The 27,417-nt window shown below is 38.2% G+C and overlaps 1 protein-coding gene across 1 annotated transcript in view; it reads left to right on the forward strand.

The window, feature by feature from the left end:
• The window catches only part of PON3 (paraoxonase 3), a 31,173-nt gene extending 13,057 nt beyond the window's left edge, over positions 1–18,116 (forward strand). The window contains exons 3-9 of the mRNA XM_068550627.1: positions 330–385; positions 4,029–4,194; positions 8,862–8,988; positions 13,825–14,025; positions 15,014–15,095; positions 15,340–15,468; positions 17,902–18,116. Of these exons, the coding sequence (XP_068406728.1) occupies positions 330–385; positions 4,029–4,194; positions 8,862–8,988; positions 13,825–14,025; positions 15,014–15,095; positions 15,340–15,468; positions 17,902–18,060 (920 nt within the window). The 3' untranslated portion in view covers positions 18,061–18,116. The remainder of the gene's footprint in view (positions 1–329; positions 386–4,028; positions 4,195–8,861; positions 8,989–13,824; positions 14,026–15,013; positions 15,096–15,339; positions 15,469–17,901) is intronic.
• Positions 18,117–27,417: the final 9,301 nt, after the last annotated feature.

Genomic DNA, 27,417 nt, shown 5'->3' on the forward strand with positions numbered 1-27,417 from the left:
ATAAAGCTGAATCTCTTAGGACATACCCTGAGAGTTTTTATTTAAAGAATAAATCTAGGATATGAGTTTATTTTATAGTTATTTGCTTTTTTTCTCCTGAAAATGGACTTCTAAAAAAAAAAAAGAATTTAGTATTTCAAGAGTCTGGCTCAGGTTTTAGTGGAGTGTATCATGCCTGTGGGAGTCCTGAAAGTTAATATAGTTTCCCAAGTAAATAGTTAAACAAGTTAAGGTAGTTTCCAAAAGAAGTTCAAAGTCTTGACTATGTGCGAGATTTACTTTTTAAGCCTTTGTACATGCATCTTTCTGATCCTCTGCTTCTTTTGCAGAAAATGGCTCTGAAGATATTGATATACTTCCTACTGGGCTGGCTTTTATCTCCAGTGTGAGTATTTTCCATGCCCCTCAGATGCTCATGTCAATAGCTGCATGGACAGTACATTAATGTTGCCGACTACAGCTGCCAGATGGATCCCTACACATTCATCCCGCCCATGGGTAAAGTAGTGAACTAAAAAAGCCAAAATGGGATTCCAGAAGGCTAATTAAGATACCACAGAAATGCCAGTCTTGCCTAACGCTTGGTGGGCAGCTCCCTGTGGGCAGTTATATACCCAGTAGTGTCTCAATAAATGTATATTGAATTCCATTCGATTCCTAGACGAGGCTCCAGATTTGCTCAGCTGTTGTTCATCCTCATCATCACCCTATTGGCTGGGCCTCAGCTTCTGGAAATCATCTTCTCACTAATTAGTATTCCTCTCGTTATGCCTTCCTATGTTTGGAGCTCAGTAAATGTTTGTGGATTGAATGTTAACCATGTTACTCAATTCAAAACCCTGAGCATTTTCCATCTTGGGTACCTTGCCTTTCAAAGAGAAGCTCTTTCAAAGCGGAGTAGGGAAAAACCTGCATTTTATTCTCAATACCACCTTCACAGGTTTGGGATGATGAGGAAGCTATGTGAAGGACTGAATTTCAATAAATTAAAATGTATATGTTGTGAAGATGTTGAAAATTATCATGTACTTATTAAATCAGTTGCATTTGGAACGGGACCTAGGATTTTGAAAAAAGTAGATTGACTACCTTTCCAATGTGAATTCTGATTGCTGGAATTGCATGCTCTAATATTCCATTTTAGCCAATAAAATACTACCAAATAACATAAATTTTTAAAATCTATATCTTTTTGGCCAGAAACAGGGCACATAAAATATTCCTTAATGGCCCCAATTTCTAAATTCTTAAGTATAGTCAGGGTCTCATTTGGATTTTAAATTGCTGCTGCTGGTGGTACATGTGAGGGTGGGAGGGCGGGTGGGAGGGACTTTATTTCTTTAGTTTTCCTCCCAAACCAAAAATAAAACAAAGCTGTCTAGAAAAGCTTTTTCTTTGTTGACTTAAATTACCTATTGTCAATTTAGATTTTCAATGTTATGTCAAATAGACCTTTAAAAATAATTACTTTACAGCTAGGAGATTTCTTTGCTATTAGGAAATAATATTTGTAGTTCCTACTGTATGTTTCTTTTCTATTTTCACTAGAACTAAGTGTACTAAATTCTTGCTATTCAGAAAGTAGAGATTTTCATCACAAATAATTCCATGAGAAATGTTAGCTCTTTTTGAAAAATAACAAACAACTCATTCTTATAGGATAAGGATAATGTTCTTTGCTTATTTTTAATCTTTCTGTACTGCAATAAATTCGAGTCCTTGTTCTTGGTTACCTCCTACTGCCCTTTCTTGCCATCCTAGAACATGTTTGGAAGATGCTGATTTAGAGAGTAATTCTGTGCGATAGAAGAGAAGCAGGAATTCTAACTGGAAATTCTACTTTTGACTTTTTGATAAGAAATAAAGGTTCTACCATAGTGTTAAATGCCACAGAGATACAGATAAGCAAATGTAGAAGGGTTATCAAATAAGACATTTTGGAGATCATTGATATGACCTTTATAGAGGCGTTTCTACATACTGGTAGAAAACTGATTCCAGGGAACTAAGAGTTGGAGCAATTCAAATCAAGGCAACAAGGTCAAGTGATGTTTCCGAGAAATTTGACAGTGAAGGGAAGGTGAGAAAAATGCCTGTTTGAAGTAATAAAGTTGGAAAACATTTGTTTCAAGGAAGGAGAAATGAGCAATTTTTCAGGCAAAAGAAGGGGGCATTGGTGAAGAATGAGTGGTGAAACAAGAGAGAGAAGATGTGATTTCTAAAGACAGGCCCTAGGGAACAGGGAACGAAATAAACAGGTGTTGGAGTAAACTTAAGAACAGAAGAAAGATACTCTTTCCTTAAGAAAAGGGAGAAAGGACGAGAATTGGTAAAACTGAAGAATTACTGAGACAGAAAGGAGGGAATCAGAGGAAATTCATGTTGAATGGCAAGGATTTTTTTCAGAGAAATAGGAGATAAAGTTATCCATTGAGTATAGGAGAAGATGGTGTGGACTCCTGAAGATAATGAAATAAATTTCGAATTGATACTTGGAATATGCAATAGATTACCTACTAGAATGAACACAAATATTGATAAATAGTATTCAATGTCTGGTTGAAGTTGGGACGTAGTGTTTTTCAACCTGATTTTAGACTAGCCCTATACAGTATAAGAGCTAGAACAGGGCAAAGGGACTTGGCAAAGAATTTGATAAGGAAGCAGTAAGCAAAGAGTGAGGCTTCCTTGGAAGACGGGCTCTTGACTGATGATGGCAGATTCGAGCTCTGGAAGCAGAAGTTTGTGGCTAGGGACATGCCAATCTCTCCTCTAGGTGTGGTGACTTAAGGAGAAGGAATGATAGAGGGAATAGACCTTCCACTGATGGGCTTCAGTGGCCAGTATTGTCTGCGGAAAGCTAGATTTCCCATAAGATTTAAGCATAGAAGAACTGTTCTAAGAAAAGCTTGAAGATATAGGTGGGGTTGTTTGAAACTGAAGATTGACTACCCCAGGGGTTGGGGGGGGAAGGGAGGGACAGTGGAAGGGCCAAGAATAGTATAATTGTAAGTAAGAGAGTGTGTGTGTGTGTGTGTGTGTGTGTGTGTGTGTGTGTTGTGTGTGTGTGTAAGAAAGGAAGGGGAGAGGGAGAGCAAGGGAGAAGGTAGAGTAGGAAGAAGGAAGAAGGAGGGAGAGAGAGAGAGAAGGAAAGAATTTAAACTGATTATAAGTGGAAGTGAGGGTACAAGAAAAGATACAATGTTGTTGATGTTGATATACATCAGAGTGATGGGGGAAGGATACAGGGAGGAAGTGGGCTGAGTTTTGTAATTGGTATAGAATAAACCAACCCCAAGTTTTGACACAATGACCTGGGATGCAGCAAAGGCCCAATACATTCAGGATGCCTATTATTGGTTGATAAACACCTGGTTCTTCCAGGAGAAAGAGCCACTGTCCAAGTTACTGGAATGAACTTTTTACAATATTTGGAGGAAAGGATTCACATCCAAATCTTTGGACATATCTGTAGGAACAAAATAGGTCAGAAATAGTAAACTGTATGAAACTGGTTCCCCTATGTTAATTCTTGGCTGATTATTCTCTTTGTCATTACATAATATAATGGATGTAGGATGGGAGCAGTGCAATAAACCCATACACCCCTTCTCTCTGCTTTGAGGAGCGTTCATTATATATAGAATAGGACTAGAAAGAACCTTCGCAATTAAACATTTTAATTTCCTCATATTATAAATGAGAAACCTGTAGTACAGGCAGGTCAAGGGACTCAAACAAAGTAATACAGCTTAGTCTCTTGCATTATGCTTTTTGGTCTAACTCCTTCTCTATATATTAAAAATTGAACATAGGTTCTTCCCATATTCCCATTTGCAATGGCTTAGATGACATTGGTAATCCCTCAGATCAGATAATGGCAATACCTGACAGTGTGAAAAATCCCAGAAATCTAAAAGAAATTTAGAGCTTTGAACATTTTTGTTAGGCCTTGAGATTTTAGCTTCCATGTGAAAATGTTGCTTTGATATGTGTATATGTGCATACTCATTCTCTATATTTTAAAGGGATTAAAATATCCAGGCATGCCAAACTTTGCACCAGATGAGCCAGGACAAATCTTCTTGATGGATTTAAATGAGCAAAACCCAAGGGTCCAGGCACTAAACATCAGTGATGGTTTTGACAAAGCATCATTTAATCCACATGGGATCAGTACTTTCATCGACAAAGGTAAAGCTTGAATGCTTAAGAATAAGGGGAAAATGAGGGAAATACAAACCACTCATCCTCAACTATTCAACATGTATGTGAAAGGAGGGAAGATGCTATTTTACCATGAAGATGTATATTTATAAGATAATAAATATGTATCAAAACATTTTTTAACATCATGTTAAAGAGGGGGAGACTAGACTGTGGTCACACCCTCTTTCTCCTACCCCTTTTCTTCTCATCTGACCATCAAAACCAGTTGGGATATTGTTCTCAGAAATCTAACATATAAACTAAAGGCCCTTTGAAAATAATCTCATGACATTTATAAAGCAACATAAAAGGAAACAATGGATGAATTAGACATTGTTAAAATTAAAAACTTCAAAAGGCACCGTCAAGGAAGTGAAAAAACAACCTAAAGCATAAGAGAAAAAGATTCGCAAATCAGATATCTGATGAGGCTTATATCCAGAATATATAATTTTTACATCTCAACAACAAAAAGACAAATACCCAGTTAAAAAATGGACAAAGGATCTCAGTATATCTTTCCAAAGAGATACACAAATGGCCAATAAACACATGAAAAGATACTCAGTATCCTTAGTCATTAGGGAAATGCAAATCAAAACCATAATGAGATACCACTTCACACCAATAGGGTGGCTATAATTTAAAAAAGACAGACAGTAACAAACATTGGCAAGGATGTAGGGAAACTGGCATCCTCACACTTTGCTGGTGGGATTGAGTGCAGTCACTTGAATGCAGTTTGACAGTTCCCCAAAATGTTAAAGGTAGATCTACCATATGATGCAGAAACTCTACTCCTTGGCACATACCTAAGAGAACTGAAAACATAGGTCTATACAAAAACTCACACACATATATTCATAGCAACATGACTCCTAATACTCAAAAGGTGAAAATAATCCAAATTCCCATGAAATGTTGACTGCATAACCAAAAGGTGGTATGTTTATACAATGGAATATTATTCGGCAATAAAAAGAAATGAAGTATTGATGAATGCTACAACATGGATGAACCTTGTAAACATTATCCTAAGTGAAAGAATTCAATCACTAAATGCCACATATTGTATGATTCCATTTATATTAAATGTGCAGAATAGGCAAATTTATGGAGACAAAAAGTAGATTAGTGGTTGGCAGGGACTGGGGGGGGCGGGGAATGGGGAGTGACATCCAATGGATATGGGGTTTCTTTTTGGGGTGATGAAAATATTCTGGAACTAGATAGTGGTTATGGTTGCACAACTCTGTGAATACACTAAAAACCACTAAACTATACATTTTGAAAGTGTGAGTTTAATGGCAAGTGAATTATATCTCAAAAAAGCTATTGTAGAAAACAAAGCATAGTTATGAATACATTGTATATGCTTTAAAACAATAATTTCCAATATTATTTTTTACTTTATAGTTTATAATTCCAGACTAACTTAATTTTTAAATATTTGTGGGTCCACAAATATTTAAATATTTAAATATTTAATATCATGTAGAAGATAAGAAGAATGAAACCTCACTAGTAGTAACTATTAATATGTGAAGGGAAGGCCAAATGGAAGTGTTGCAAATCAAAATTTTTAAATAAATGGTGTTTTAATTCTTCCAAATACATACTGAAGTTACAATGCATTGTTAATTGTGAAGTTAAATTTGCTAGAGTGATTTAAATGAATAAAAAATGACTAATAATTATCTCAATCCACTTATCCAACCGATCAATGTTTCATTCTTTCATCTGCACCAACAGACTTGTTCATTTTTAAACAAATGGGTGCCTTTTAAAATGCTTGAATACTATTTTACTAAGTAGGTTAAATATTCCCCTGAAATCTAATATGTGATGTTTACTTGCCTAGCAAGCCCTTCTTTAAAAGATAATTGTACCTAACAATTTTACATTGCTTTACAGTTTATAAAGCACTTTATATATATTTTATTCCTCAAAATAAGACCCTGGGCCCAACCTTGACTCTTCCCCTCTCCCTGACGCATTCAGTCAACTAGTTACAAAGTTCTGTCCAATTTAACCCTCACATATCTCTGCAAACTGCTGACCTCTCCCCATCCTCACTGCACCATCCCAGTCCAAGTCCCCAGCATGTCTATCCTAGATTCTGCAGTGGCCCCTGATTGCACTTTCCCTCTTATACCAACTCAAGCCGCTTTTATAAGCAAGCATTATTTTTTATACAAATCTGATCGTGTCACTCCCTTCTGAAAATTCACCATATTGTTCCTGTCACTCTGAAGATAAACCCCAAATCTCCAGAATGGTTTTCTAGGTGCTGCCCCTACATATTCTGGCATCTGGGTGCTCTCTCCAGCCTCAGTGGACACCACTGGCTCCCTGACTCTCTGGACTAGTCACACTGGATTTCCTTTAGTCCTGCAGAATGCTGCATGCCTCAGGGCCTTTGCATCTGTAATTCCCTCTGCCTGGAATGTCTTTCCACTTATTTCTGGCTTCTTCTTCTTCATCATTCAGGCCTCAGCTTAAATGTCACCTTCTCAGGGAAGCCTTCCCATCATCTTATTTCAGGCTGTGAACCTTGCTATATTTCTTCTCAATGAACTTCTTCTTTTAGCACTCATCAAAATGGTAATTAATGCTTCTTATTAATGTTAAAAGATAACAACCTTCTCTCCCTCTCCCACTGTTGCTCTATAGTGGGCTCCTTCTCATCTCTAGATCCAAGCTTAACTGTCACTTTTCAAGTGGGTGCAACTGTATGAAGGAGGCATATCTCCCCACTCCCATATTCTTTTATTTACTAATTATTTCCTCCCTGTTTTCTTCTCTAGAATGTAACCATCATAAAAGCATATGTGACTTGTTCATTGCCGGATTCCCAGAGTCTAGAACAGTGTCTGCAGCATGTTAGGTGCTCTGTGAACATGTGTTAAATGAATAAATGAATGAACCCTATGAGTCAGGCAGGGCACATATTCATAGTTTTATAGATGGAGAAATGGAGTTTAGAGACATGCAGTAAAGTGTGACTTCACTTCTGTCATTAGTAAATGGCAATTCCAGAAGTAGAACCCAGATGGTCTTACTTCTAATCCTATGTCCTTAATTCAGGTGAAATTTGGGCTCCTGGCTCTATTTAAATAATTTGAGAGTCGTCACTTTTTTGCCTGACACCCAACTAGACATATGATGCTTCATTGGAGAAGGTGTAATGAGTCATCAGATTAACCTGGAGCTATTTTATTCCATGGGATATTGTGAGAGGTGGGTTGTTTTTTTTTTTAAGGGAGGAGGGGAGGTAAGGGTTGGTTTTGGTTTGTTTTTGCTTTTTTTTTTTTTTTTTAAGATGGGACCAGTTTACAGATTAATCCTCAGGCATATAATCAGGCATTCAGAAGTTAAGTATGTTATGATTGACAACTTATTTTATTTGTTAGTGACCTCCCTTAATTATGTATTTAATTCATAAGGCCAAAACATTACACATAAATTGGCATGAATGAGAAGACAGAAAACAAAAGTCTTCTCACCAAGCATCTCTTATATGAAAAGAGGCCTTAAGAAGGGGGTAAAGCCAGGGCAGCAATGTATTTTTCATGCTGTGTCCAGCAAGAGTGTCTTGTCGAAGGGCCATGTGAGGGCTAAATGCTACTCAGGTTCTGCTTGCCAAGTCCCTGGAACAGAGTTGCCATGGCCTGGAACAGAGTTGGGTCAGACAAAAAGAAAGATTCATCTGTGAGGGAGCACTTTTCCTTAATTCAGGTAAAGGTGCCCATGTGGTTCAGGGGCCCTGAGTATAAGCCCCACATCTCAGGGCTCTGGCTTGCTCCGCTGCATGACTGGAAACCCCATCAAGAAAGGAACTGGGGAGATGAACGCAGATCAAATCCTGAATGGGAGCATGGGCCCAGGCTCTTTCAAACTCGAGAGTTCATCTGACTTAGAACTCCTGATAAGTCAGAAAACAGTACTCTGAGAAGCTAGAGTACTGCCCCCAATCCTGTTCACAGCAGTTCACATTACGGTATGAGAACAGATAGGTGAACATTCCTGAGGTTGGTTATACCTAAAATTGGCTAATCTATTTTCTTCTACATTCGTATTTACATTCCACGTCTACTGGGTTCATGAATAACTAAGTATCGTTACTGCGACCTCAGGTAGGTGACTTGTGTCAGGAGTTCATTCTCTCTCTGGGAAATGTTTATTTTAAAATATTTAGACAGGCCTGACTCTTCTTGAACGTGTGTTGCAATGCAGGCAGTTCTCACAGAAAAGAATTCTCGGCAAAGCTTTGCTTGCTTGTACCCACTTCTCTTGTTGATGGGCCACCTTGGGAAACCGCATCCGTGTTTATGCACCACTGTAATTCTGCATCTTCCTGTTAGAGAGGGTGTGCAGGTGAGGCTGAAGGGAGCACTGCAGAAACATCTGGGCTTGGCTTTGCCACTGGGTGGTGATGAAATTGCTGACAAGTCATTAACCTTCTGAGTGTCAGTTTCTTCAATAAAATGAAGATTCTGGCATTTGTTTGACTTACCTATCAGATGGGTTGCGAGGATCAAATGCAAGATGTATAAGAAAAATCCTTGGACATGACCAAGTTCTACACTAGGTGTAATAATAGTTGCAACAGAAGCAAACTTCTTGGAAATTATGTCTTTTTTCCACTTTAGACCAAATTGTTTATCTTTATGTTGTGAATCATCCCCACATGGAGTCCACTGTGGAGATATTTAAATTTGAGGAACAGCAACGTTCTTTGGTACACCTGAAAACTATAAAACACGAACTTCTCAAAAGGTACGGAATTAAAGTATTCAATTTGCGCCTCTGCTGTGTGCTTTGTTTTCTTTAGTTCACAGCCTTTGTTAAACTTTTGTTTTGAAGCTTTTTCTTCTAAAGCTTTCTAAAGGTTCTCATGGTGACACTGCCCAGCACCTCACTAGAAATTGCTGTATTCGGTATTGAATATCTTTATATTCTCCAACTTTTTGAAAGCATTTTAATCCTATAAAGTTGCTCTAATTCCATCCTCCATAACACAACAGCACAGAACCTGCTATTGGGCTCTTTAAACACCCACACCCTTTAGTTGTCCTGGTAGGTTGTATTCTGAAAGCCATACCCATTGGGTGTTATAACCAGCCTCCAGAAGGACCATTCCTTTGTTCAATCAAAGTTTTAAAGTAACATTTGAAAAAAGGCCTGTAGGCATATATAAAAATTCACATTTATTAAGTATTGACTATGTGCCAGGCACTGTGCCAAAATCCCTAATTCCCTTTCACTCTCACAACTGCCTTTAGTAATAGGCATGAGTAAACAGAGACTTAGAGCAGTTTGGGGTAAGTTACTTACCCAAATTACATAATTTGTAAGTGGTAGAACTAGGGTGTAAACCTTGACCCATCTGAATTCAAAGCTGGGCTCTTAATCACTGTGGTGAACATCTTTGAGAAAAATTGTAAGTTTTTTTACTGGCTCCGTTGCCTGTTTCAAGCCTGTAACGAACAATGAAGAATCTTTTATAAAATGGATTCAACGCTGAAAGACTGGTTCTAAAACCGTAGAGGTTAATCTTTCCATGAGGTAGAAGAGTAGGGAAAGAAAAGGAAGGAAGTTCATCTTCTCTCCTTTGCTCTCTTTCTCAGCAACACATTTGGATTTCTCCCCATAGAATTTGGGGGGCAACAAAAGGAGAGGCAGAAGAAGTAAGAGAACTTGAAGTTGTTGACTTTTCCCATGATGCACTGTGCTGGGTTCTGAGGCACAGTGGGGACCAGGACTGCCACTGCTGGGTGACTGAGAAACTGTGGACAAGTCACTTAACCTGTGCTTCAGTTTTCCTCAGCAAAATGGGGATTCCCTCATAGGCCTGACTTACCTACCAGGTGATTGTGAGGGTCAAATGCAATAACATCATCTTGTGGGAAGAGTGCCTCAGAAAGCATAGCCTGAGGGAAAACTCAAGACACAACTCCTTGGTTAGGGAGTACCAGCCCAGGATGCAGAAGTCAGACACCAGCCTGAGGCAGGGAAAGTGGAGTGTTATGGGTTGAATTGTGTCTCCTCAAAAAGATAAGTTGAAATTTTAACCCCTGATACCCCAGAACGTGACCTTATGTGGAAATAGGATCCTTACAGATGTAATTAGTTAAGATGAGGCTGTATTAGAGCTGAGTGTGCCCTTAATCCAATATGATTGATGTCCTTATAAGAAGACAGATGGACACACAGGGAGAATGCATGTGAAGATGGAAAGTGAGATTGGAGTGATGGATCTACAAGCCAAGGAATGCCTGAGGCTACCAGAAGCTAGAAGAGGCAAGGAAGGATCCACCAGTAGAACCTTCAGAGGGAGCATGGCTCTGTCAACAATTTGATTTCAGACTTCTGGCCTCCAGAACTATGAGACAGTAAATTTGTGTTGTCTTAAGCCACCCAGTTTGTGGTACTTTGTTACAGCAGCACCAGGAAACTCATATGGGAGAGTCTATAGCAAATGCATTGTTAAGCCAGCTACTGCTAAGTGCAACTGACTGCTTGAAATCATGGGATTGCCCTCCAGTAAGCAACATAAACCTCATTTCAAGACAATCTGGCCAAGATAAGAAAGGAAGAGGAGTTTATCCAGCCCCCCACCATCTCTCAGTAGTCAGAGGTTTGCCTCAAGGGGTGTTAATTCCTGCACATACCTTTTTACCCATGTGCAAGGCAAGTCTGGTGATATCCTGTGCTTTGAATTTGACACGGAAGCCTGGAAATGGGAGTAAGAGGCCTATAACAGACATGAGGTAAGGCGCTATAAGGGTACACTGTGGAAAGTCTGTCAGATCCTATGCAGAGCTGGTTGAAATAGTGCCAGCTGGACTAGGGCAGGTGCGGCTTTGAGGATCTAAAGAGGACCTTGAGAGGTACCCTGATAAACGCATACCCAAGCATTTCAAAGGGTAGAACAAGGTGCTATGGAACAAATTATGAAGGAATTTAACTTAATCTATGGTGTTAATACTTTTTGGAAGAAGGACTGCGTAAGCTGAGACCTAAAAGACAAGTAGCCCAATAACATTGGGAAAGTCATTGTACAACAAAACCTCAAAGTATTTCCTGATTCATCCAAATTTTTCTTTCCTAAATTTAATGTAAACTTGTATGGATATAACTGAATCACTTTGCTGTACACCTGTAACTAACACATCATTGTTAATCAACTATACTCCAATATAAAATAAAAATTTTTTTAAATCATAAATGCCACTAGAAAGGGTGGCACATTAACTTTATTGACAATATTGTGTATTTTACAAAATTGCTGAGTAAAGAAGCTTCACACACACACACACACACACAGGTTCAATCTTTTTTTTTTTACATTTTTTTCTAGTCATCATCTCTTTTTTTCTTTTCCAAAATAGAAATGATTGTTTTAATTGTTGTAAGAGTGAGACTTGGTTCATTTAAAAATTTCAATGGTATTGAAGAACATAAATAAGAAAGAATAACACTCATAATCCCACCTATGCAGAGAAAATATAAAGGTCAGGATGAACTGGATCTTGCTACAATAATAGAAAAGAAAAACCCTAGCATCTTTAATGGCTCAAACCCACAAAGCTTTGTTTTGTTTTCATACTCATGCTACATATCCAATGTAGGTGATTCAGGGAGTCAGTTTTATGGTGTCCTCATTTAGAACCCTAAGAGAGGACCACACTCTCATTTATCAGAAAAGTTGCTGGTTACTGTGGAAGAGTGAGGGAAGCATGGTGGATCTTGAACTGCCTCTTAAAGTCTCCCATCTCGGAAGCTACATACATTACTTCAGTTTTTTTTTTTTTAACTCTTTTTTTTTTTTTAACATCTTTATTGGGGTATAATTGCCTTACAGTTGTGTGTTAGTTTCTGCTTTATAACAAAGTGAATCAGCTATACATACACACATATCCCCATATCTCCTCCCTCTTGCGCCTGCCTCCCACCCCTCTAGGAGGACACAAAGCACCGAGCTGATCTCCCTGACCAGCTCTTTATCGGCAACCTGCTCATGAGGTGGACAGATCAGAGCTTAAAGATTTTTTTTTCAAAATTAGGGGAATATGGTGGAGCTGCATATTAACAACAGTGGGAAATTACCCAATTTTGGGTTCGTTGTGTTTGATGATTCTGAGCCTGTTCAGAAGGTGCTTAGCCACAGGCCCATCATGTTCAGAGGTGAGGTCCATCTGAATGTGGAAGAAAAGAAGACTCGAGCTGCCCAGGAAGGGGACTGCCGAGATAACCACCTGCAGGGACCTGGAGGCCCTCGAGGTGGGCTGGGTGGTGGGATGAGAGGCCCACCCTGCAGAGGCATGGTGCAGAAACCAGGATTTGCAGTGGGAAGGGGCAGTGCTCCAAGGCAGTGAATTGCTCTTCACCGATCTTCAGGCAGCAGTACAAACCCTCGCACAGAACGGTGAATTTCTTCAGCCAACCTTTGGTATCTTGGAATCTGGTCCTAGTCTATCATAAACTGCTTAAGTTTGTACAATTTTACTTTTTGTGTTAATGGTGTGTGCTCCTTACCCGCCCCCTCCCCCCATTTTAGTCCTTCACTTCCAATTTTGTGGAATGATATTTTAGGAAAAATGGATTTTTAAAGAAGAAAAAAAAAAGACTGCATTTCCCTGCTTTACTTGCATATACAGACTGGATTTTTTTTTAACAGTTTCCCCAAAGGAATGTTTCTTGCTTATTACTGCCATTTGGTATGTTTCGTTCATTGGAATATTTCTTACTTATTTTCTACATGTTTCAAAATCCTGGGAGAATTACAGGATTTGATAAACATTTTGAAGGCAGGAAAAACCCAAATTGTCTCTTCTTTGAGAGTCAGGACTACCTTCTGGTGCGGAAAAATTGCCGTTGGAAAAATTGACAATTTAGATTCTCTTTGGTATGGTTAAAAACTGAATAAAAGGTGTTAGTGGAGTTTTTCTTTGGATACGCGATCACCAAACAGTTCCAAAACCTACTGTTTTTACCACTGAAATTTAAATTGTGAGATAGGTTTTAAATGTCTAGAATGCAACTGATAAGCTTTTCCTGAACTGTTAGATTTTTTTTTGAAGTAGAGTTTTTTCATGTTTAATTTGTATTTGTAAAAAAAGAAAAAAAAATTTTTTTAAATCTGAGTAACACAAAACCAGAGCAAAACTGTTGTGCCTTCTATTTATCTTTGATTCCAGTCTTGGCAATTGTTTAAAGAAAAATAATAATAATTTTTAAAAACCTAGATTTGTTCTATCAGGTTCAGAGTATGTTGGGAATTATAGAATCCCTCTTTCACCTGTAAAAAAAAAACAAAACAGTCGCAAGTCAACAGATTTAGATTTGAGGTTTATTTGTATACTTGTCTGTTTTTGCTGATTTCTGTGGAAGGGAGGAGTGAGAAAATAATAAATGGCTAAAAGAAAATCCATCAGGGCAATGAAAAGTCATGTACTTTCTGTGGAATCCTTTCATCCATACTAGTTCATGTATACTTTTTCAAACTGATGAATTTATTAGTCTTTGAGATTTAGTGATTTTAAATAGCCCATGGGGTTTTTCCTTTTCCTCTCTCGTCTCTTTCCTTTTCTTTTTTCTTCTTCATTTTAGTGTGAATGACATTGTGGTTCTCGGAGCGGAACAGTTCTATGCCACAAGAGACCACTATTTTACCAACTTCTTCTTGGCACTATTAGAGATGGTCATGGATCTTCGCTGGACTTACATTCTTTTCTACAGTCCAAGAGAGGTTAAAGTGGTCGCCAAAGGATTTAGTTCTGCCAATGGGATCACCATCTCACCAGACAAGAAGTAAGCTCTTTTAAAAATGCCAACCCTTTACCCTTGACATTTTCATGGATTCTTTCCCTGAAGAAGTGCTTACTTCCTGAGGCTTAAGTAGTCAATACATGTGTGGAGGGATCCAGCGTGGCCAGGGTTCACAATAAATGTGTGATCTTAAGCCAACCATTGCTCTCTTGCACTTTAGGGTCCCCCAACAAAATGAGGGATTTTGACTCAAGGATATGAGGTCCTTGTTCCAAATTCTTATGTGACTAAAAAAGAGTATAAATGCATGATTCCTCTGCCCCTTATGAGGCTAGAAGGTCTTTAATCACTTATACTAAGTTCAGTTACCCAAAAGTTCTTATTGGAGAGGGAGACCCAACTTAGATTGGGCATTGGGATTGTATAAGTTTCAGACTTACTGTTAAACTACAACAGAATTTTCTATAAGAAGACATTATTTTATGCAGCATAAAATTTTATGAGAAACACTCTTTTAAAGTGTTTTTAAAATGGAAGGTTATTTAAGAAGAAGGGTACCATGAATATTAAATGTAAAGGTGAGATAATAAATAGAGATGATCCCTGTGGAAAACAGCGCTAAGTATTCTTCCTCTTTTTAAAAATAATTGTGATTGAGTTTCATGATCATCTGCTACTTCTTTTCAAGCACGAGTTTCTGGAAGTATAGGCTCTATTGGACTTATGAGAGGTCCACTTACCTCCATTCAATTTAAAGAATAAAGTGTGACTCCTAACTGATGAGACTGAGCCTATATGTCATCTAGAAACACCAATTCCATTACCTTATGGTCATATCTCATATTCAACGCTTACTTAAAGCACTTCAAGGGTATTAAAAATACCAGTCCATTATCTTTTACTGTGGTTTAGAAAGGCATTGTAGTGGCACTTTGAGCTATTGTGAATTTGTATACTTCTTCTCCAAAATAAAAGTTAGTATCATCTCTCATTACTACTTGCTTAAATGTAAATGTTACTTACTTCAAAGGTATATCTATGTAGCTGATGTATTGGATAAGAACATTCATGTAATGAAAAAACATGACAACTGGGATTTAACTCAACTCAAGGTAAAAGTGCCCTGTCTTCCCACACAACGTGTTCTATTACATTAGCTCCCAAGCTTGACCTCGGAATGTGCTCCCTGAATGAAGGAAATGAGACTATTTTAGAAGAACGTTGGTGAGATTATGCTTGCACTTCTAAAATTCAGTAGCAAAAATCTAATTTCAGGATCCAGAAGGAGCTGGTGGGAGGGAGGAGGTAGGGAAGAAAGTCAAAACAATGTCTTCACTACTTCCTCTTTGTTGGAAGGTAATCCAGTTGGGCACCTTAGTGGATAACTTAACTGTTGATCCTGACACGGGAGATATTTTGGCAGGATGCCATCCTAATGCCATCAAGCTGCTGATGTATAATACTGAGGATCCTCCAGGGTCAGAAGTAAGTTCTTATACTTCTCTAAGCTCATGGGAAAAGCGGCAAGAACAAACAATTTGTTGAGGTGACTTGGGAGAATTTAGCAGGTCATATGTGATGTTCCAGAATTGAACAAATTCTGCATATGGAAAGAGTAAAGATTTGGGGCAGGATGGGGAGATACAGCCCATTAACCCCTTCAAGTCACCTGGTGACAGTTTAACATCAGTGCTAAACAGCATATCCCATCCTTGCAAAGGCTGTACTTGCTATTGGGAATCATGGGAAAATATGAGCTTGATTATTCATATTGACCCAGATTCCCATATCATAGTTCCAATCAGGATGTAGGCTCTGAGCAGGCCCTAAAGTTAGGCAAAGGGAAAGTCATATATGGAAACATCTTTCATACTGCCCAACAGGAAGCTCACATGAAAGGGTTTAAACGACTGTAGTCTCATAAAAAAAATTAGATTTTGCCTGCAGGTTCTATTATATATGATAGTGTTGAAGAATGTCTCATTTTAAAGATGTTATTTTAAATATCTTCTAAAATAATATCATATGCCATTGAATTTTATATGGCATTAGAAACAATAGCATAAAGCATTGCAATTTCTATAGCATTGAGCTTAAGAATAAAAAAATCTCTAGTGAATTTAAATACAGATATAAATTCTTGGCACACATACTATGAGAGATTTATTCACAAAAATTTATTGAGCACTTATAATGTACTAGACTTTGTTCTAATGCTTAGAAAATAATCAGAAAACAAAACATACAAAGATCCCTGCTGTTAGGGAGGGAGAAAGACAACAATAAGCATAAGAAATAAGTAAATTAGTAAGTTTGAAAATGGTAAATTCTATGGGAAGAAAAAGCATAACAGTAAAAGGGATCAGGATTACTGTAAACAGAGGAATGGCAGGTCTTAGTAAATATGGAGACTAGGCTATGCCTCATTGAGAAGGTAAGGTTTGAACAAAGAGAATGTTTGAATCTAGGTTTGGGGAGTTGGGAAATTGAGACTCAAATCCCACCCTGGTAATTGGCCCAGTGGGTAAAGTAGAATGTACAGTTATTCTGCTTCCAATATTGCTATTCTTTAGTTTAAAAAAAAAAAAAAGATTTGTTTCTTTTATTAACATATTAGTCACAACTTTCTTTGTTTTGTTTTTGGCTCTGCTGTATGGCTTGTGGGATCTTAGTTCCCTGACCAGGGATTGAACCCATGTCCTCGCCAGTGAAAGCACGGAGTCCTAACCACTGGACTGCCAGAGAATTCCCTAGTCAACAATTTCTTGACAAAAAACAACAACAACCAAAAAAAAAAAACAAAACAAAACACCCCAAAACATCAAAAAAATATAAAAAGAAACAAAAGTCCAGCCTGAGACTAGAACCTGAAGAATTGTTACCCTAAGCTACCCTGGCCTCAGATATATGCCCCCCAAAGTGATACATATACCTTTTCTACAAATGCCCAACAACAATGTCTGCTTTAAGAGAATGAAAATACGACCCATAGAATGATATGAAAATTGTTTAGACTCTTTTTCATGTCTCCATTTTCAAGTTTAATGATTTGTTTATTTTAGATAAGACTTCTTTCTTCACAATCACTGACACCCTTTATTTTTGGTGGGGGCTAATGTTTTCTACATGAGTTCCAGCTTGAGTATTTCCATGTAACAAACCTGAGTTAAAGTTGTAGGATCTTCCTCAAGATAAAACAAAAACAAAAACAAAAAAAACTAAATTCTATTTTAATAAGAGATGTTGATATAGACTCATGACTCATGAAATCCTAATCCTAAATTAAATCCTAATTTAATTCACATCATGTCCTATTTGAGTGAACTTCATCCAGGCTATTTGGAAACCTGAGCACTTACGTATTTACTGATGAGCAAACTAAACTGTGTAAATCCTGAGGATCAATAACAGTACTAGGCAGTGATGTGTCAGATCGAATTCCAAAGTATGCATTCTTTATGCTTCCTTGAGGGAGGGGTCCAGCTGTGAAAACTACCATCTACTGGTTCTGGGTTGTGTTGGCTGGCTAACTGGTTGTCCCTTCATTATCTTGTCCCATGTTTCCCTCCTCATCCTGTATGCCCAGTCAAAGGCAAGAACCTTTCCACAGAGGGAGCAACAAGATTAGATAAGAGCATTCACGGTTCTTACCTCTCTCTATAAAGTCCGAACTATCAAAATTGTGTGAACCATCTGTTGAGGAATTTGGCTAATGTGAGATCACTAGTCCACCTGACTGACTAGATATCATTAGGACACTGATACTTTCATCAGAAGAAGAAAAAGAAAAGATTGAAGATGTACGGATTTTAGCTTACTGATTTCTGAGAAACATATTACTCCTGGAGTATTTGGGAAGGAAAACATCTCTGATGGCTGTTTGTTCATAGTCTACTAATGAATGATCTTTCTTGACAGGTACTTCGCATCCAGAATGCTTTGTCTGAGAAGCCCAGGATAAGCACTGAGTATGCCAACAATGGCTCGATGCTTCAGGGCAGCTCTGTGGCTTCTGTGTACCAGGGGAAGCTTCTCATAGGCACCGTATTTCACAAAGCTCTGTACTGTGTACTCTAGAGTCCAGATATTCCAAAAAGTCTACATGTTTGGTAAAAGTAAACCCTTAATTATATGATAACTAGAACTGTAAGTAAATGACAATAAAAATAACTAAATAATAAATTTTTATTGGACACACCAATAAAATTGTGTCCGGCTTTTCTCATGGATAGAAGAAGCAGAGAGATTACGTAATATCCACCTAAATGCAAGTCAAGATAGTGACAGTCCAACAAGAAATTAAACCTCTTAATTCTTTTTATCTACCACCCCCAATATTCTTTCTACAATAAGATGAGTGAGCTGTGGTAAGTGAGGTGTCCAGCTCACCTAGGGCTCCTTGGCAACTGTGTGGCAAAATTAACCTCCTGCACCTGTGATGTTCTGAGCCTCCTGCAGTCCAGACCAGGAGAAAAGCTAATGTTCAAATATTTACAATTCCCCCTCTCTTCCCTCAATTGCACAAGGCACAAACTGCCAATCAAGTGCCCAGCCCATGGATAAAAGCAAGAATTGGCATCATATGACTGCCCAAAGTCCTCCTTGAACTTGCATTCTCCCAATGTAGACACAGGAAATCAGATTCTGGAAAATCTGACAAAGACAGGCCACACTGCCTACTTTAAGGCAGGGCAGAGCTAATCTGATCTTTGTAACAGGTCTTTATTTGTAGTGATATCTGTATCTGAAGCGTTGTAATCAGCTTGGCTCTGAACCAGGAGATGGGGCCTCAGGACTGTTATCCTCATCTGCTTTAAACGTGCTCTTCTGGTTGATTCAATAAACACTTATTAAGCAACATTCCATAGACCTGGCCCTAAAGAATCTGAAATAAATAACAGTATTGTATTGAAATCTTGTCTTAAGGACAAAGTCAACCTTAGTTTGATGAGAATGAATAAAAGTGTCCCTTTCTTGGTCAAAAACCAGGACAACCTTTAGGAAATCATTAACGGGACTTAGTATACACAAGCACTCCACCCCCTTCCTTTTTTGTGACTTTTGCTTGGGAGTGGTTGGTTGATTTTTTTTTTTTCTCCCTGGGGATGGGGTGTTGGGGTGACCTTTTTATTTCCTAAGTCATTTTGCTCAGTTAGATGTAAGTTTTGTTGAAAAGTTTTGTAGCTGGGTAAAATTCTACTTTTTAGCCCATGTAACCCTTTCTGATTTAGACAGTAGGATTGCAGTTTCCATTGCTTTAGGGGATGAATGACTCAGCAAAATGTTATAGTCAGTTCTCAGATTTTAATTTTGAGAAGACTAACCATTAGGGGGACACAGAGAAAAATAACTAAGAGCGTGTATACAGCCGGTTTTGGAAAATATGTCTTATTTTCTGTCCTTAACCCTTACAACTACAAATTAGATAAAGTTTACCAGACTAGGCGGGACATGGAGATTCAGAGATGAGAAGAATAAGAGTATTTAGAGGCTGGTGTGTTCCTAAGAATTTGCCCTGGCTTCTTCCCAGGCCAATTTAGGAAAGGCTTCATGATAAAACTCCCAGAGAGATTTGGGGGATCTCATTGCCAGGGACCAATATGTCCTTTCACAGTGAGGGCCTGGAAAGTTACAAAGCTCTGGAGCTTCCCTTCTTGTAGGCACTTCCAATCTTTATGTGATTATCTTGAGCCTCTTCCCTCACTTGGCTTGGGAGGGAGAGGGATTGCCCCTCACAATAGATGCTGCATTTTGATGATTCCTTGTCTTTTCTTCCCCAGTCTTTCTGTTTAAATTGTCAGAGATGCAGGTAGGGATACTAGGGTGATGAAGAGGAGGTGGTTGAGTTCAGGAAAGAAAATAGTAAAGATAAGTGCAAAAACCAATGTGGTAGACAGCTCCAAGATGGCCCCCAATGATCCTTAATTTCTGGTATTCATTCTCTTGCACAGTTCCCTTCTACATCAAATATGGCTGATCTGTGTAATCAGTAGGATATTCTAGATGTGATGTGTGAGTGTCAAGGCTAGGTTATACAAAAACACTTCCATTTCTATTTTGCTTACAAAAAACTGTGCATCGTGATAAAAGTTTCTGATTGTTTTAAGATGCTAAGTTCTGGAGTAATTTGTAATGATAGTCAAAAATGAAACAGAAAACCACATATAATGCAGAGATTAAACAAAAGCCAAAAGTTCATTCTTTAAAAAGATTAATAAAAACTAATACACATCTGGTGAGACTTGCGAAGAAAAAAGAATGACTCAATTATCCAATGTCAGAAATGAAAATAAGACATGTAGATGCTATAGATAATAGAAAGATAAAAAGAGGGGTTAATGAACCACTTTGTGCCAACAAATGTGAAATTTTTATGAAAAGAACAAACTCCTAGAAAAAAATATAACACTCTATTAATTGGGGTAAGGCTGACCTACTGTAACATACAAAACAAAACGTACAATGCCTTAAAAAAAAAGGATGATCTATTTCTCTTTTATTTTGCAGTTTTCAGGAGAGTGATTGATGAGGCAGCTTCCCTTGATGGGGTCATCCAGAGAGATCACTGATCAGAATTTTGCAGGAAAGAGAAAGCACACTCAAACAGGGCTGTTGAGAGAAGTTCTTTCAGGGGACTATTGACACAATGGTGGGAATGTAAAAAAGAAACTAACAAGAAAAAGTACAGCACTCCATTGTTAGCAATGGAGTGAGAGAGATTGTGCGGGGCGGGGGGGCGGGGGGGGGGGAGTCCAGGGACTCTTTCCAACCCTAGGTTTGAAGGAACAAGGGGTAGAAGCAGTTACTAGAACCAGAAGAGAGTAGATAAAGTGGAGACTCTCCCAATAGATGCTCTGGTCATTGGCAGAAAGAGGCAGCTAACCTATGACAACTCAGCAGAGACAGCAGAGGGAATAAATATCTTGACTGAACTCCCCTTCCACCCTCCCAACTAGAATCCAGAAGGCAGGGAGCTATTAATGGAGCCCAGAAAGCCTCCAGGACACAAAGCAATGGGGAGTTGCATAGAGAGTGTATCTTGAGCAGCAATAGCTTCATCTTATTGCTGCACCATTGCCTAGGTTACTATAGTTATCTGCATGGTGGAAGGTAGGTCACCCCATGTCTGTATTTCATCAAACTGGAAGGAGAAACAGGTTGGAGGATGTCGGGGAGAAATACCCCATGTCTTAAGGCCTAGAACCAGGAATGGTAGTCATTATTTCTACTCCCTTACCAATGGTAAAAGCTAATCACATGGCTGTACCTAACTAACTGCAAAGAAAAATGGATGATGTAATATGACTGGAGAGACATATGTTCAAGGAGGAAAAAAAGAATAAATTTTAGTGAACAATTAGTGGTCTGTGCCACAGTCCACCTTTTGGCCAACAAATATCCATCTGCACCCTTCTCTTACACATTAGTTCCCTCACCAAGAAATATAACCCCAAATTCCATGCAATTTCTGCATCCAGCTCAAAGCACAGGATCTCTGGGTGACGTTTGGACCTCTGCATTAGGTCCAGATTTGGCTGCATGAGGCAGCCTAGAAAATAAAATGATTGTCCCCACAATACATCCAATTACAATGGTTGAGTATGAGCAGAATAACTATAATAAACACTCCTAGTTAAAAAAAAAAAAAGAAAAAGAAGAAGAATAGAATATACTCAGTAGTTGCTGGTCCATACAATGATATTATTCCACCAGGGAGGAAATGAGGTGGTTACTTGTCTTGGCAGCGGTGTATTTTCCCATGTCCTCTTTGAATCCAAATTTTGCCCTTTCAGAGTTCTTTCTGGTACATTACACTATAAGGCCACATCTAAAGTGAGTCTTGGAAAGACTGTGTAATTTTAATAGCCTCCTTCTTATAGGTGTAGGTTCGAGAATCTGAGGACATTTCCAGGCCAGAGTTTTGGTTGCTTTTGAAATGTAAGTATCTTAGAAATCTGATAAGCTTCTGCATCTATTTGTTTCCGGTAATTGCCATGTGCCAGCAACAACATTCAGATTTCTTTTTGGAGCATAGTTTTTTAGCCTACTTTACTTCCCGGTTTCCATGTCTACCTACTTCTCTCTCCCTCATTCAAATGCTGTCTCTTTTGAGGCCATCTGAAGGAATAGGTAAAAGGAGGCAATATAATCTCCCACAGGGCTGGCTCCCTTGGCTTTCCTGACTGGGAGGCATTTAGGAAATGCTATGAGCTGTAGCAATTTTACTTCCTGGTGTTGGGGCACAGAACCAAATTTCCAGACCTTCTCTATAGCCTCTGCTTTAGGCCTGCTAGTTCTTACCTGAGCACATAATTTTATTACTGTCCTCTACTGAAAACATTAAGGAACAACCAACCTTTACATATGAACATTCTGGTTGCTCTCTGGGGAAATGGCCGGCCTTTCAAGTTACTGCAGGAAATGGTTTTATTAAATATTTTTGCGAGGAACATTACAAGGATCTCCAGCTTTGTAGCCTGTGATGTTTCTTCGACTCTAACCACATATTTAAGGTTACTTTTAGAACCACTTCTAGGTTCAAATTCCTATATTTTTAAGGTCACGCTAAGCTGTTGTAACAAAGTGACCTCTTATTTAGCGGCTTAAAGAATATAGAATTACTAAAAGATAGTACATCATAGTGGGTGAGAGCACAGATTGGGGAGCCCAGTTTTCTGGATTTGAATCCCAGTTCAGTTACTTACTAACCGTGCAACTCTGGCCTTCTCTGAGTCTCAGTTTTCTCTTCTCCAAAATTGAGGTAGTAAGAGTAAGTAGCACTTAGGGTCAGTAAGAGGATTAAAAGAGTTAGGATACGTAAAATTTAGAACAGTACTTGTTATACGCCAGTGTTATATACACGCTTCCTAATTTTAAAAAGTATTTATAATCTCTTTCACGTCAGAGATCTCAGATGACTGTTCCTGAGACAGATAAATATGAAAACTCTGATCCTTGTGGTACTCCATGGGTCTAGGAGTTTTCACAAAGGAGCATGTATTCTGCAGAGCATTAACATCTTCATGATCAATCATCATACTGGATTCCATTATATTGGATTCCATCCCATAGAAAAGGGAAAGAGAGTGTGAGGAGACAGGCCAAACATCTTCAGACCCAACCTGGAAACGGCACTCCTACTGACATTCTATTAATAACAGCATAGTCGTATGGTGACACCTAATTGGAAGGGAAGCTGGGAAATTTAGTTTAGCTGGGGAGCCTTATGCCCAGAGAGGAAGGATTTGGGTAGGTAGCCAGTGTCCTCTATCATAGTTCCTTAAACTGACTGAAGAAGAGTTTGTAAATCATTATAATTCTATTACCGTTAAAGAAATTGAGTTTGTAATAAAGAATTTTCACACTGAAAGAAACTAAATACTAGAGATAATCAAGTGTTAATAAAGTTGAAATGGATAAACACATTGTAGTAAATTCATACAATGAAATAGTATACAGCAATGTATACCACAACTAGAGCTATTTGCAACAACATGGATGAATTTCACAAATGATGTTGAGCTAAAGAAAATCAAAATTAATACATGTGGGGTGATTTTATTTGGGTGGAATTCCAAAAGGGGCAAAATTAAACAATGTTGTTGGGGGATGCATGCTTAGGTGGTTACATTAGAGAGAAGAGGAAGATGATGGTTATCACAAAAGTTAGGGTAGTGGTTTCCTCTAGGGAAGGAGGGGGTTGTTTGTGGTCAGGGTAAGATACATGGGGAAACTTCTGGAGTACTAGCACTGTTATGTTTCCTGACTTGGATGGTGGTTTGCATTGATATTTCTTTATAATTATTCTACAACTGTGTATATATTTTTTATACACTCAGGTATATACAATGTATCTCACAATAGATTTTTCATGCATATGGAAAAGCTAAGAACAACTTCAGAAAATAAAAGTGAAGGGCAGGGATAGATCTAATAATAAAAACAGTTTAGTATTTGTGCAAGAAAAAACCAAATAGACCAATGGAATAGAACAGAGATCTCAGAAACATATTTCTGTCTGGGGAATTCAAATAAGATAAAATTAGCAGCACCAATTAATAGGGTAAGGATGTTTGTTTAGGAAATGGAAGTGGGAGAACCGACTCACACTATGGAAGGACATAAAATTATGTCCTACCTGCCATCACTAGGTAACTACCAACCAAGGAGCAACTCTATAACCTTTAGAGTTAATAGGAGACAACATAGGAGTGTACCTTCATGACCTAAGGATAGGGAAGGACTTCTGAAACAAAGTTTCAAAAATATAAACCCTAAAACAAGAAAGTTGATTGAATGAATCATCGAAATTAAGGATTTCCATTCAGTGCAGGACACCACTGACAAAGATAATAGATGAATATCAGAATGAGAATTATTTGCAATGTTAAACTGACAAAATATTAATAAGTAGAATATATTACGAACTCTTGAGAATAACAAAGTGGAGATAGTAACCCCAAGGAATAACAGGCAAATAGTGTGAAGAGGCAATTTGCAGAAGAAGGGAAAAAAATAAAGCACATGAAAAGCTCAGAATCTTTAGTTATCAGAGAAGTGCCAATTAAAACAGCACTCTTAAATTACTTTATACCTATTAGGCTAGCAAAATTAAAAGGCTCAATATTGTCAAGTGTGGATGGGAAGTTAAGAATACAGGGAAACTCGTGCATCATAGGTAGGAGTGTAGGTAACTTTGGCCACAATAAATAAGACCCAAAGCTCAAGGAATCATAAGAACTGTAGGATCCAGAGCCATGCCTGCAGCCAAACTAGCAGAGCAGATGCTTGCTATACTGCCTCTTTTTTCAAGGTTTCAAATTTACTCTTGCTCAAGCACTTCTGATTTGAGACACAAAATCACCTCCTGTACTGTGGCTTCAAGAGTTGTGGAAGTTTAGGTTCTATTTTCCACCTCTTCAGGGTAGGAAGGTGTGTTAGAAGAGTGGTATCTGACCCCCCCACAAACCCACCCGCGCCCCAGGTGAAGTTCAGGAACTGGTATTCTATAAAATCTCCCTACATGATCTATTATGTAGCCAGGATTTTAAAACACTGCACCCAAAGGGTGTTGGAAAAGTGGCGGATGGCGCTGAGTTAGTGTCTCCACCACCCCATCACAGAAGACCTAAATGCACACACAGTATTATTGATGTATTTGTGTTCATATTGTTTGTCACAATACCGCAGTAAATTGTCTACAGAAAGAAAACAAATCACTTACTTTTTGCCAAAACTCATTTTTCCCAGGCAATGAGGTTGTTCAGAAAGCAATTTACTGGAGATGTAAAGACCATAATTAGCACAGTACAGGGCAAGTCATTCAATTGAAAAAATCCAAGAGGAACATGCTTAAGTAGGAACAGAGAATGTAATGGAAACGTTTAACACACAATTTGATACTCTCTACAACAGACAGAGCAGAAAAAGCTTGGTCCATCAGGGATGACTTTGGGAAATGGTGAAATGAATACTCGCCACAAAATTGTGTTCATTGTGTTCAAAGCTCCAGACTTTGCCCACTAGAGGAGCCCTGTGGTTTCTAACAGCTAACTGGTATATCACATAAACCTGTAAAATGTCACTGATTCCATTAAGAAGTAAAAACTAAATGAAGTACTGATGGAGCATTCTGTGGACTGTTAGCAATTTTCACTACAGGAAAAATAGTGGCTTCTGTAGTGAATCTGAAGGCTGTCTGTGGGTAGAATGTAAGTTCAAGATCTTTGGAAAATAGATTATGAGTGGATTCTAGAGAAGCCCACTGGTTCAAAATGATCACATCATGTGCTAAAAGTCACACAAACACACACATTCACACACACCCATACACACACATCCCATATATAATTAATGGAAACAATAAGGTCAGATGTGCCCTACCATTAATAGATTTATTCTGATCCTTTCCTTTTCTTTATCTTGCTACCCTCACTCCTTTCCAAAATTTTTCCTGATGAGCACTCTCTCAGTAAATCATGTGCTTCTGAAATCCTCTGCTTCTAGGGAACCAGGCACTGACCTTCACCATGATTCCCATTAGCCCAAGAGGAAAGCTAGATACTCACTTTCTCAACCTCTATGGTAGGTTGGATAACTGTTGGCCGAAATATCCTTGTTCTTTTCTTTGTATGCTACTCTCAGTGGGCTGGTGATACATCTCTGTGCTATTGAACTTAAGAGTGGCCATATGGCCACTTATTTTGGTCAATGAAACATTGGTAAAGTAACATATGTCACTTCTTCCAGGTAGAAATATTAAGAGCTAGTATGTGTCTCTTTTCTCTTTGCCCCCAAACTGGTAATGTCTTAGATACTGTCTGCTCTGCTAGACTTGACCCTGGACTGGTGATGATAAGAAGCAGAGCTGCAGACAGCTTGCAATGCACATGTAGCATAAGCAATAAATAAACCATTGTGGTAAGCCTCTGCTGTAGCGCGTTGCAGTAGTTAATTCTTTTTCACTTGTTGTGTATAGTATTTCATTGTATGACTATCCCACAATTTATTTATCCATTCTACTATTGATGAACACTTATGTTGCATTCAGATTTTTAAAAAATTATAAACTAAGCTGCAGTGAACCTTCTTATACAATGTATTTTAATGCACATATGTAAACATTTTTGTTGTGTATATATGCAGAATCAGAATTACTGAGTAGTAGGATACACGCATGTCCAGCACATACGTTTAGTTCCACACAAACATATGTGCAGTTTTGCAAAGTGACCATACCAACATACCCTCCCACTAATAATGCTGGAGAGTTCTTGTTGCTCCACTTTCTTTCCAAGAGTTAATAGTGTCAGTTTTTCTTTTTCTTTTTAGTTTTAATTATTCTGATGAGTGTGTAGGAACATCTCATTGTGATTTTTATTTGCAATCCTCATATGCTTCTTGGTCATTTGGAGTTTTCTTTTGTGCAGCGAATATTCAAATTTTTGCCCGTTTAAAAATTTGGGCTGACATTATTTTTCTTATTGACTTGTAGGTATGAGTACGTTGTGGATACTTGTATTAAAAACATATTCTTCCACTTTTTGGTGAACTTTTCGCTTTCTCAATTGTGTCTTCTGATGAACAAAAATTTTCAGTTTTAATGAAATCCAGTTTATCAGTATTTTCTTTTATGGATGTGGCTATGTATATCTTGTTTAAAATATCTTACATACCCTAAGGTTATGAAATATGCTTCTTTGTTTTCTTATAAAAGATTTATTGTTTTATTTTCCATATTTCAATTTGTCATCCACCTGGAATGTATTTTGGGGTATCCTGTGAGTAAGGATCAAGATTCATTTGTGGCCATATGCATATCCAGTTGATACAACATCATTTATTGAAAAAGAAAATCCTTTCCACAGCATTGCAGTGGCACTTTGTTATAAATAAGGTGACCATATATGTGTGAGTTTATATCCAGACTATATT

Source organism: Eschrichtius robustus, chromosome 8 (assembly GCF_028021215.1).
Source record: "Eschrichtius robustus isolate mEscRob2 chromosome 8, mEscRob2.pri, whole genome shotgun sequence".
NCBI lineage: Eukaryota > Metazoa > Chordata > Mammalia > Artiodactyla > Eschrichtiidae > Eschrichtius > Eschrichtius robustus.